A 12,614-nucleotide genomic window follows, 5' to 3' on the forward strand; every position below is an offset into this window, starting at 1 on the left:
AATATTTTGATAATTAATTTTCCTCATTTGTTCTCACGTGGTCTATTTTTGTGAGGGGGCAATAGTGCAATACATTTCATGGTAAAATACCACTACGACAGGATAATTACAAAGTACTTTTGGAGCGTAGGAGTCCAGTTAGTTTGTTTGTCAAAGAGGTCTTTTTTTCTCTTGGAATGTCGGCGGCAGGTGACCAGGCGGTTGACAGAGGGGGACTACGGCCTCCAGGGGAACAGCATGCTGGAGGAGCGACCCACCTCCAACCTGGAGAAACTTCACTTCATCATCGGCAACGGCATCTTGCGGCCCGCCCTCAGGTGACCTGCAGGCAACTGTATTTTTAGCCACTTAACTTCCTTTTAATGTCATCACTAAATCCAGGCAAGTGCATGGGATCATGGGCACTTTCAGTGTGACTTGAGACTGCAGTGTTTGTTACACCCTGCAGTATAGACTGTGTAGACTTTGTCCAGAGGATGGTGCTAAAGGAAAGGTTAATATGGGTTAAAATCAAAAGGTTTTATCCTTGGGTACAGTAGTTTGTTTAATATATCTCATTTCTATCAACTTTATTTAAAAAGTTGACATTTCGAATTAAGGGTGGCACAAGAAGAAAGTTCACAGAGGGGGCGCCTGGTTAGCTCACCTGGTTGAACATGCACCCCACGTACAGAGGCTCAGTCCCCGTCACAGAAGCCATGGGTTCAGTTCCGACCTGCAGCCCTTTGCTCCTATTAATGAAGGCAATAAAAGCCAAACAAAAGAGTATCCAAAATGAGAAGGGTTCATACTGTGGAGCATGAATGTGTGGAGTAAATATCAATTTGCCCTTTGGATTTTTAAGTAAACATTTTGTAGAGCCGGAGGAAATGTCAAGTGGTCAAAGTAAACACAAGGATTCATTCAATTCCCCCCAAAGATCCTTGTAACATGGCCCTCAGTTTCAGCACGGTGCTAAAACCTGTTTTCCAAAAAGGTTTTCAAAACTTGTCATGGAACAATTTGTGGTTTTTCCAGCGATTTAACACATCAGTGTGTTTTCAGGTATTGGGGAGTTCTACTGCACATGTGAAATTTTTTTCTTTAAAGCCTTTTGTGGCTTCAGAGGAAGCCGTGTGAAGTCTGGTGTCCTCAAACAATTTCACATGAGTCAGTGTCGCTTAGGTCTGAAGACTACAAGTTTAAAAAAGTAAAGAACAAATCTGGAGGTGTGGAGTTAGAAAAAAAGCGAGCTTACCAGACCTCTGTAGCCCGCTGCTCATCTCTGCTGCAGGCTAGAGACTCAACATAACACACCCAAATCTCTGACTGAATAAAAAAGACAATATCTCTGGTTCTGCTGCATCGATTTTGATACCTATTTTTTTTTTACTTTCCATCCTGAGTCCAAAGTGTTACAGACGTGCAATGTTAAATTGGCGGAGTACTCCTTTAAGGTGTAATCTTAATGTGATGGTGGTGTTAGACATGGAGACACCAAAATAATGTAGAATTATTTTAGGAATATCATCTCATGAATATTTATACAAATGTTCATTGCAATTTTACCAGCGAAATGTAATGCTCTGAATCAATAATGTATTACAGCACTGTGTTTTGCATCTGGTTTTGCTCAGCTGTTGTTTTTCTGTCTCAGGGATGAGATCTACTGTCAGATCTGCAAACAGCTCACTCAAAATCCATCCAAGAGCAGCCACGCCCGCGGATGGATCCTGCTGTCTCTGTGCGTGGGCTGCTTCGCCCCCTCCGAGAAGTTTGTCAAAGTAAGAAAACTCTAACTTACTTCACATCTGAATACCACCCAATGTATGGTGATACTACAGCTTTAAAATACTGCAGTTAACCCATGGCTTCCTGATTAGTTCATTTTGACCGAGCATTGTCATTTGTGGGATTCACTGTCTCTGCTTTATTCTCTGCAGTCACTTTTTCCAAATTCATTTGTAATTGATGAAAATATTCAGGAAATGCAGACTGAATATGAGTGTTAAACTTGAAGGGACAGGAACGATGTTAAAAAGTCATCAATCTCACTCTAACTATAAAAATGTTTTACTAAGGCAGGATTCTGGTCATGACTATACTTCCTTTTCCATTGTCTAATCTTCATTGATCCCATAATCAAAAGCAGTTTTTACTGTGAACATAAAAAAACATACATAGTTAAAAAAAACAAAAAAACTATGAGAAATCCAGACTGATCTGAGCCAAAGAAATAAGCACAAAGGATTTATTAACAATCCAATCAAGGGTAAAGACAGCACAGATCGATTACTTAAAACACTCAAAGTCACTAGATAGACAGCAGCGCACTGTGCACAGCCTCTTTCTGTCCCCATCATAAACACCGGGGAGTCTGAGGTTGTACCAAGAAAGCAACCATAATTATAGAAAGAAAATGAATCATTTAAAATAACATTTCCTAGCTATTGTGAGGATGTGCTGCTCTTCTTGGTGTTATGCAACATATGTGCCACCTTTACGCCTTTCTGGGGATCTCCAATTGAATCTGTTTGTATTTCTATGCTTCAAGCACTAATTTCACTCTGCTTCATTGATTTAATGAAGGTGTGACTCTCTATCTGTTGTTTTTTTCTTTCCCTCTGTTGTCAGTCTTTACGGACATTTTTAATCAACGGTCCCCCTGGTTATGCTCCATATTGTGAGGAACGGTTGAGGAGGACGTTTGTCAACCGCACAAGGACCCAGCCGCCATCTTGGTTGGAGTTACAGGTACGGAACATGCTCGCTGATCTGTGTTTGAGTTGTCGGTTCAGGTTCTGAAAAGTCCTTAAAGGTCCCATGGCATGAAAATTTCACTTTATGAGGTTTTTTAACATTAATATGCATTCCCCCAGCCTGCATATGGTCCCCCAGTGGCTAGAAATGGTGATAGGTGTAAACCGAGCCCTGGGTATCCTGCTCTGCCTTTGAGAAAATGAAAGCTCAGATGGGCTGATCTGGAATCTTCTCCTTATGAGGTCATAAGGAGCAAGGTTACCTCCCCTTTCTCTGCTTTGCCCGCCCAGAGAATTTGGCCCACCCATGAGAGAGAGACATCATGGCTTTCAAACGAGCAAAGTGGCAGTTGGTCAAGGCCACACCCCCACCCTCCACCTTGCCCCCCCTCTCTCCTCCTCAATAGCTACAGACACAGAAATGGCACATCCTAAGGAAAGCTCATTGAGGGACCGGCTCCAGTGGCTGTAATTCTGCACCAAGGCTGAATTTTGGGAAAGAGACTTCAGATACAGTATTAGGGGACCACTAAGGCCTATATAAAAGCATCCAAAAAGCAGAATGTCACCTTTAAAAAGCACTGAATTCAGTTTCCTCAAATATGATTTAAATAAATTGTGTACGATTGCGGCCTGTCAGGAGACGTTTTACACCTAAAACTAAAAGTGGGATTGTTTCAACAGTGGATTGTGCTGCAGAAGGGCTGTTCAGTCGCAACACATAAGGGGCAAATGTTGATTTCTGCTAAAACATTTTTACTTTTCAAATAATTTTTTATTAGTTATCCACCTTCTGCTGTTTATTCAGGTCCATGTCACATTAGTTGCATTAATTATATCAGAAATGATTGTTGGAAATTAATGGAAACAATAACAAACAATAAACAATTCAAGGCCATATCGTCCCTACTGATTTTCATGAAACTCATATTAAACTGAATTCTATGTGGTGTTAAAAAAGCCTTACATTTAACTTGGTCAACCCTGCACAAAAGGCAGTGATATAGTTTTAATTTCAAATGTTTCAATATGTTTGCAGTCTTTCCAACTCAAATCAGAGTATAGAACTATTGCAAGCAGGCCATGGAACTAAAACGTATCCAAAACTATGCATGACTTAACTATTTTTATATCTTAAATCAGTTAATTTAAAATCATGTGGCTGGGTTGGCTCAGTGGGTAGAGAGGCGCAGATACTTGGAGGTTTATACCTCGACGCAGAGGTCCAGGGTTCAAATCTGCCCTGTGACGATTTCCTGCATGTCTTCCCCCTCTCTCTCTCCCCTTTCTCACCTAGCTGTCCTGTCAAATTAAAGGCAGAAAAGCCCAAAAAATTTTCTTTAAAAAATAAAACAAGTGACCAAATCTTAAAGTTCAGTAAGATCAGTTTTACATCAAGAAAACAAAATATTCTTTATCTCAGCCACATGCCTTTTCTTTTAAAAGAATGATATTTGTAGGGCATAAAAATAACCGGTTTGTTATTAAATACTTCGACGACCTTTTTTCACCCCTCAGGCCACCAAATCTAAGAAGCCCATCATGCTACCAGTGACTTTTATGGATGGCACCACCAAGACTCTCCTGGCAGACTCCGCCACCACCGCCAGTGAGCTCTGCAACGCTCTGGCGGACAAGATCAACCTGAGAGATCGCTTTGGCTTCTCGCTGTACATCGCCCTGTTTGACAAGGTGAAACTAAGACATTAGACCAGTATATAGCCAGTATATATTTAGCGTTTTTATGCAGAGGTGGAACTTAAGTACAAATTTGAGGTACTTGTACTTTACTTGAGTATTATCATTTGATGCACTGTATACTTCGACTCAACTACATCTCAGAGGCAAATATTGTACTTTTTTTACAGTTTGTCATGCCCTTCTTGTACAGTGAAAACCATGTATCTCCAGATGTGTTGATGTTGAATGTTTGTGATAAACTGAAGGATGAAGTGTTCCTATATGTGTTATAATTCTCCTACTTCTTAAGCTTAACAAAATCTTTAAAAAGCCTCTTGGATCAGCTGGAAAATGCATCGTCACAAAGCTAAAAACAGGGCTGCTTTTCTGACACCATGAAAACTGGACTTTTATAAAGATACGTAGTTATCACAGGACAGCGACGCTACAAACATATGATGATCTTAATAGAATATGGTGTATTGCTGTAGATTAAGGTTAGAGACTTTTACTTGTAGTGGAGTATTTTTACAGTGCATATTAGTATAGTTTTACTTTTACTTACTGAATACTTCTTCCGCCACTGGTGTACAGTAATATGACACCATGTTGACCTCTCATTAAAACCCGGTGATGTCCGATACGCTGGAGGTTAAAGATTCAAATCAGAAAGATGCTGACTTCACTGTTCCTTTAAATCTGTTTTGGGTCAGGTGTCGTCACTGGGCAGCAGCAGCGACCACGTCATGGACGCCGTATCCCAGTGTGAGCAGTATGCCAAGGAGCAGGGCGCACAGGAGAGGAACGCCCCCTGGAGGCTCTTCTTCAGGAAGGAGATCTTCAACCCATGGCACAACCCTGTGGAGGACTACGTCGCCACAAACCTCATTTACCAGCAGATCGTCCGAGGGGTGAAATTCGGAGAGTACCGCTGTGAGAAGGTGAGCAGCTTTGTTTTGTTTAACATGCAGTTGATGTGCTTGATTGGTGGATTACTGACTTATTTTAAGAGGAGATCCTGTTCACACCAGTAGTAGAATGACACAAAGTTGCATTTACTCAAGTACTAAACTTAAATTTGAGGTATGTGTACTTTACTGCACTACATATCAGAGGCAAATATTGTACTTTTCACTTCACTACAATTATTTGACAGCTTTAGTTACTTTACATATTTATTTGCACACAAAACATATGAAGAGTTTATATTCAATTCAATTTTCAATTCAATTTTATTTATTGTATCAAATCATAACAAGAGTTCTCTCGAGACACTTTACAGATACAGTAGGTCTAGACCACACTCTATAATATACAAAGACCCAACAATTCCAGTACTTCCCCCAAGAGCAAGCATTCAGTGTGACAGTGGTGAGGAAAAACTTCCTTTTAAGGGAGAAACCTCGGACAGACCCAGGCTCTTGGTAGGCGGTGTCTGACGGTGTCGGTGGGGGGTGTGAGGAACAGTGGCAATAATAGTCACAATAAAGATAATGGAACTATGACTAGAAATAGTAGTTGTAGTAGTTCATGGCATAGCAGGGCACTGCAGGGCGTTACAGGGTGTAGCAGGGCGTAGCAGGGCACTGCAGGACATAGCAGGACGTAGCAGGGCGTAGCAGGGCACTGCAGGGCGTAGCAGGGCACTGCAGGGCACTGCAGAGCATAGCAGGGTGTATTATAACATATGTATCTTTAACACATCAGATATTTGATTTTGTTTTCATGATCCTCTTTTCACCCTGTGTCCGTCTAAAAGGAAGAGGACCTCGCAGAGCTGGCCTCACAACAGTACTATGTGGATTACGGCTCTGAGATCCTCCAAGATCGCCTGCTCAGTCTCATCCCCTCTTACATCCCCGACAGAGAAATCACCTCCACTAAGACCGCAGAGAAGTGGGCTCAGCTCATCATCAACGCTCACAAAAAGGTATCTGTCACCAAAACTGACTTCTTCTTTTTTTAACAACTGGTACAACAGTGACTTACTGTAACTGTCTGTGCAGGGAGTTTACACTAAAAGGAGGCTGAACACACAGAAGGTGAAGGAGGACGTGGTGGATTTTGCTCGTTTAAAGTGGCCTTTACTCTTCTCGCGCTTCTACGAGGCCTTCAAATTCTCAGGTTGGTAGGCTATATGTTACTGTAAATATGTCTTTCTACTGTAGATATCTGTAGGTTTTTTTTAATGGATATGACGGTGTTTGTCCACACAGGACCCAGTCTGCCCAAGAATGACGTGATCGTGGCAGTGAACTGGACTGGGGTTTACTTTGTGGATGAGCAGGAGCAGGTCCTTCTTGAACTCTCGTTCCCAGAGATCACTGCTGTGTCCAGTAGCAGGTATGATAATGCCATGTCCTCGAAACAACACTGATTAAAAAAGAATCAAAATGATATTCCATAACATAATTTGGAGTCTAATACAAGGCTCTTTCGTATGATTAACCTGTTAATGTATAGAATTTCACTGCAAGCATTCAAGGTTCATATTTGTTTTAGTTTTTTAGTGAAATGTCTCAACAACTATTCGTATGTATTGCCATTGAATTTGGTGTATACATTAATGTCTTTCTGGATGAATTGTTATAACTTTGGTGATCCCTCAACTTTTAATCTAGCACCATCAACAGGTCAAAACATCAGCATATTAGTGTGTTTATTGGTGTAAATTTATTTTTCTCCTTAATTAAAGTGAAGAATTTGGGAATTGTTTTCATACATTGTAAAGAAGCCTAAAGTAAAATTTAATTTTCCAGAGGGGGTAAACTCCAGGGTCAGAGTTTTACTTTGGCCACCATTAAAGGAGACGAGTACACGTTCACCTCCAACAACGCAGAGGACATCCGCGATCTGGTGGTCACCTTCCTCGAGGGTCTGAGGAAGAAGTCCAAGTATGTGGTGGGACTTCTGGACTGTCCCAACCCCGGTAAGATTCACTGAAAAGAAAGCATGCTTTGATTGTTTTTTTGTGTTAAAGATTATGGTGTATAATTGCTAAAACTGCTGCTGGACTTCATGTATATATTTAATTGTCTTTATATGTAATCTCTATCTTGCAGTGGGGGTAGACTCCACATTCCTGAGTTTCTCCAAGGGGGATCTGATCATCCTGGATGAACACGATGGAGAGCATGTGATGAACTCTGGCTGGGCTCACGGCATCAACGACAGGACCAAACAGAGAGGAGACTTCCCTGCTGACTGTGTCTACGTACTGCCCACTATCACCAGGCCGCAGTATGACATAGTGGTGAGTTCGGCCCAGGGCTGCAAAGGGTTTTTGCTAGCTAGCTACCATGTACCATACTAGTTACCATGTGGGATGTAGCTTGATTGAGCATGCTAATTGCTAAATTAGGATTTTAATTAATCTATTTCCATTCGTTATTGTAAATTCTTTATTTCTTTTTATAAATTAGTTGTTTACTGTAAACCCTACATTTGCACACAGCCCACATTGTCGGCTCAATAGCTTGGGAACTTTGGGGAATACGAACTAACCCTTTAAAACGCCAAAGTCACACAATAACACAAACCGATTGAGGCAGCGGTAGACCAGCAACTCCTGTGTTCTGCGTGGTAAAATTACTGTTTTTGTCAAAAGAGTCTGATGGCTTTGAAGAGTGCATAGATAGCTAATGGTTTCACTTCTGTGTCGTAAAGAGCTGTCTGATGGCAAAGTAAAGCAGTGAAATATTCTAAATATAGCATACACTTTACTGATATAAATTTTTGAGGTTGTCCCCTTGATACATTTATAAAATCTGTTTAATGATATTTCAGGAGGAAATGTTTGTCTTTGCAAATGAAATGATTATAGTCTTTAAGCCATTTTTTCTCTCTTTCTCCATCTCAGGCTCTTGTGACTATGACTCCTGATCAGAGGCGAGAATCCATCAATTTGTCCCAGATGAGCATCTACGACAAAACTAAAGCCTACACACTGGAGGAGTTCTCTTACGATTACTTTAGGTGTGTTTGCTAATCCTTTACATATAAAAAGTGTGTATGTTCAAATGTGCGATTCATTATTTCTAACCATTCCTGCTTGTTGTCCAGGCCTCCTCCTAAGAGCACTCTGAGCAGGGTGATGATCTCTAAGAGCCGAGTGAAGGATCGTCTGTGGAGCTGCACCAGGGAGCCTCTCAAACAACCTCTGCTGAAGAAAGTCCTGGCTCACGAGGAGCTCTCCCAGGAGGCCTGCCTGGCCTTTATAGATATCCTTTAGTGGAGGGTGTGTGGGTTCTGTATGCTTAAATGTGTTAAATGTTTGCATCAATCAATCTTTTTTTTCCTGAGTACCCCTTTAATACCACCTCACCAGGTTTATTTTTATTATCTGTTACAAATTCTAAAAACACCTTCCTGTTGTGTTAATGTTTGATGTCCTTGACCTTGGCTCTACCTATAATGAAGTATATGGGCGACTACCCGTCCAAACGTGTGCGTTCTGTCAACGAGCTCACCGATCAGATCTTTGAAGGAGCGCTGAAGGCCGAGCCGCTCAAAAACGAGATCTTCTGTCAGATTATCAAACAGCTCACTGATAATCACATCAAGTAAGTTTGACACACAGACACACACACACACACACAATGGCCATGTATGTGTGCACATTAAAAAAGGGGAATTGAATTTTTTAAACCAAAATATACAAACATCTTAGAACAAGAACAGCAAATAATGGTAAAGAATAGACAAGATGTGGAGTATGTGGAGAAAATATGTATATGTATATATACATCAAAAACACTAATGACCAACAACATAAATAAAAATTCTGTGTCAACAGTATGTGTGTGTCCATTCACAGTATGTACAGCATGTAGGATTTATATTGTGTTATATTAAAGACGTGTGCATGATGATATGTACATCATGTGAAAAACGGTGTGCATTTTAACCGGAAAAATATAATATCTAATGGAAGTATGTAGATGATTTAGTGTATAACTGATTTTAAGTGTTTTACTAAAATCTTTTACTTAAGTAAAAGTAACAATGCCACAGTGTAAGGCCGGTTACACACTGCACGCGTCGCACGAGCGTGTCAGCCGCGTGGCGTGTCCGTTTATATTTCGGCTCCCATGTTAACAGGTTAGAGCTTACACAATGCCGGCGTGAGACATGCATCTCAGGCGCGGCTCGAGCCGCGCCTGAGACGCATGCTTGCTAGAAATAGAACCGACGCCTAACTCTTACACGTAAACAAGTTAAAGTCCTGCATTCAGAAACACAACTCCAAACTGCTGAATGTGTAAATAAGCAACTGTTTGCTGACAAGTATTTACTTAAAATCTGATGATATGTTCCCAAGGAGCCAAAAAAAGTTACTGTATATATAGGGTGCTAAGTTGAAACAAGAATGTGCATTCCCCAAATCTGAGGCACATTATTATTACTAACGTTTCCCTTCATTGGGGGAGAACATGAGTGTCCACATACTTTTACGCCATGTAGTATTTAACTCACTAGAGGACTATACTGTATGTTTTATAAACTCTCCAACTCACACTATAGCAGTGCTTCTTTTTATTTTATGCCATAAAAGCTCATAAGAATGTGTGTGTGTGTGTGTGTGTGTGTGTGTGTGTGTGTGTGTGTGTGTGTGTGTGTGTGTGTGTGTGTGTGTGTGTGTGTGTGTGTGTGTGTGTGTGTAGGTACAGTGAGGAGAAGGGCTGGGAGCTGCTGTGGCTCTGCACTGGTTTGTTTCCTCCCAGTAACATCCTCCTGCCTCATCTCCAGAAGTTCCTCCAGGCCAAGAAACACTACCCGCTGGCTGCAGACTGCATGCAGCGGCTTCAGAAAGCCTTACGGTAACACACACACATTCTTCTGGTCTGCTTAAACAGTATTTCTTTTATGTTCAGTATGCGTCCATTTTTCATCTCTCGTCTATTATACTGTATGTTGTAGAAATGGATCAAGAAAGTACCCTCCTCACCTGGTGGAGGTGGAGGCCATCCAGCACAAGACCACTCAAATCTTCCACAAAGTTTACTTCCCTGATGACGCAGACGAGGTCAGTGACGACTTAAATCGAAAATATATATTACTACATAATATATAATAATGCAATTATCATAAATTGCACCTTTGCTCCATTACATGTACAGTGTTTAGCAGCTACAGCCTTACTTGTTCTGTTACGACCAGTAGCTTACTGTTAATGTTGTGTTAAAGGTCCCATATTGTATAAAGTTAGATTTCTGTCTTTTTTTAAATATAAAGCAGGTCAAGGTGCTGTCTAAATACTGTGAATGTATCAAAACATTTGCTCATATTCAGAAACTGTGCCTTTAAACTACTCATCCGGACATCCATACTGTTGTGATGCCCACAACTTTACAATATAAAGGTAGAAAGTGACGCTACAGCGCCGTTACAGTTATTCCCCGGCTGCAATGAAAGTGCAGAGACTCCAAGACAATCAGGACACTGAAATGCTATTGTGAAAGTATTTGCCGTAACATTTTATACTCTTACTCATTTGGTTCTTTTTGTATACATAGAGTATTTTCATATAATAGCAGCCTTCTTGTGTTCTCAGGTTTTTGAAGTGGAATCGAGCACCAAAGCCAAAGACTTCTGCCACAACATCTCTGGACGTCTTCTGCTCAAATCCTCCGAAGGCTTCAGTCTTTTTGTTAAGATCACTGACAAGGTGACGACGATCTGTAGCCTAATTATCTGGATTCTAGTAAATTTAGTAACTGCACATATTTTCTTCAGTAGAAAGCAAGCAGTAATACATTACCACACAGTTTTATCTTTGTCAGTGATTAAAGAGTTTTTATTTTGTGATCATGTAAAGATGTTAAAGGAAATTGTTGTTTCGAGCATCGATTCTTACACATATAACCTATTTTTTTACCACCGTTTCATTTTCCGTTTAAGTTTGAAAGGTCATTTTTATTCTGAGCTTTTAACTGAATCCTCAGCAGGTTTAGTTTGAAGCTGTTCAAATTTCACACTTTAGTTTAGGCAAGGCAAGGCAAGGCAGCTTTATTTGTATAGCACATTTCAGCAACAAGGCAATTCAAAGTGCTTTACATGAAACATTAAAAAACAGTTAGAAAACAATTAAAAACAATTTCAAAGCATTAAAAGACAAAAAATGTAAAGAGCAATTAGAAAACAAAAACAATTTAAAATCATTAAAAGACATGAATAAAATGTACAGTGCAGTATAAGAATTTTAAAGAAAGAGTTAAAAATAGGTTATTTAAAGAAAGGCAACATTAAAAAGATAGGTCTTCAGCCTGGATTTAAAATAACTGATTGTTGCAGCGGACTTGCAGTTTTCTGGGAGTTTGTTCCAGATATGTGGAGCATAAAAACTGAACGCTGCTTCCCCCTGTTTAGTTCTGACTCTGGGGACAACAAGTAGACCTGTCCCAGACGACCTGAGAGGTCTGGGTGGGTCATAGCGTAGTATCAGATCAGAAATGTATTTTGGCCCTAAACCGTTTAATGATTTATAAACCAGCAAAAGTATTTTGAAATCAATTCTTTGAGGCACTTGATCCACTTTCTTGGTTTTAGTGAGGACTCGGACAGCAGCGTTCTGAATCAGCTGCAGCTGTCTGATGGATTTTTTAGGGAGACCTGTAAAGCCACTGTTACAGTAGTCAAGTCTACTGAAGATAAACCCTTGATATATTTTTAAGGTGATAATAGGCGGATTTTGTAATTGTCTTAATATGGCTTTTAAAAATTCAGGTCTGAGTCCATGACTACACCAAGATTTCTGGCTTTGTCTGTTGTTTTTAACATTGTCGTTTGAAGCTGAGTGCTGACCTTTAATCGTTCCTCTTTTAATCCAAAAACAACCACCTCAGTTTTTTCTTCATTTAATTTAAGAAAGTTCTGGCACATCCAGTCATTAATTTGTTCAATGCACATATTCAGTTGTTGTATTGGGCTATAATTCCCTGGCGATAAGGTTATGTAAATTTGTGTGTCATCCGCATAACTATGGTAATTTATTTTGTTGTTTTCCATAATCTGAGCCAGTGGAAGCATGTAGATGTTGAACAGAAGAGGCCCCAGAACTGAGCCTTGGGGAACTCCGCACGTCATATTTGTATGCTCAGATGTATAATTCTCTATAGACACAAAGTAGTCCCTATTCTTTAAATAGGATTCAAACCACTTTAGTACTGAGCCAGAAAGACCAACCCAGTTTTCCAA

The 12,614-nt window shown here is 40.3% G+C and overlaps 1 protein-coding gene across 8 annotated transcripts in view; it reads left to right on the forward strand.

Annotated features, from left to right (window-relative positions):
• The window catches only part of LOC120543733 (unconventional myosin-VIIa-like), a 46,754-nt gene that overhangs the window by 24,209 nt on the left and 9,931 nt on the right, over positions 1 to 12,614 (forward strand). For 7 of the 8 annotated variants that reach the window (XM_039776940.1, XM_039776939.1, XM_039776945.1 and 4 more), the window contains 16 exons: positions 190 to 317; positions 1,637 to 1,763; positions 2,614 to 2,733; positions 4,257 to 4,430; positions 5,132 to 5,359; positions 6,178 to 6,348; positions 6,425 to 6,542; positions 6,635 to 6,761; positions 7,178 to 7,347; positions 7,481 to 7,671; positions 8,278 to 8,393; positions 8,481 to 8,638; positions 8,827 to 8,980; positions 10,082 to 10,237; positions 10,338 to 10,443; positions 10,972 to 11,085. In XM_039776940.1, coding sequence (XP_039632874.1) covers positions 190 to 317; positions 1,637 to 1,763; positions 2,614 to 2,733; positions 4,257 to 4,430; positions 5,132 to 5,359; positions 6,178 to 6,348; positions 6,425 to 6,542; positions 6,635 to 6,761; positions 7,178 to 7,347; positions 7,481 to 7,671; positions 8,278 to 8,393; positions 8,481 to 8,638; positions 8,827 to 8,980; positions 10,082 to 10,237; positions 10,338 to 10,443; positions 10,972 to 11,085 — 2,358 coding nt within the window. The remainder of the gene's footprint in view (positions 1 to 189; positions 318 to 1,636; positions 1,764 to 2,613; positions 2,734 to 4,256; positions 4,431 to 5,131; positions 5,360 to 6,177; positions 6,349 to 6,424; positions 6,543 to 6,634; positions 6,762 to 7,177; positions 7,348 to 7,480; positions 7,672 to 8,277; positions 8,394 to 8,480; positions 8,639 to 8,826; positions 8,981 to 10,081; positions 10,238 to 10,337; positions 10,444 to 10,971; positions 11,086 to 12,614) is intronic. The other variant, XM_039776941.1, reaches the window with a different exon arrangement.

Source organism: Perca fluviatilis, chromosome 16 (assembly GCF_010015445.1).
Source record: "Perca fluviatilis chromosome 16, GENO_Pfluv_1.0, whole genome shotgun sequence".
Taxonomy (NCBI): domain Eukaryota; kingdom Metazoa; phylum Chordata; class Actinopteri; order Perciformes; family Percidae; genus Perca; species Perca fluviatilis.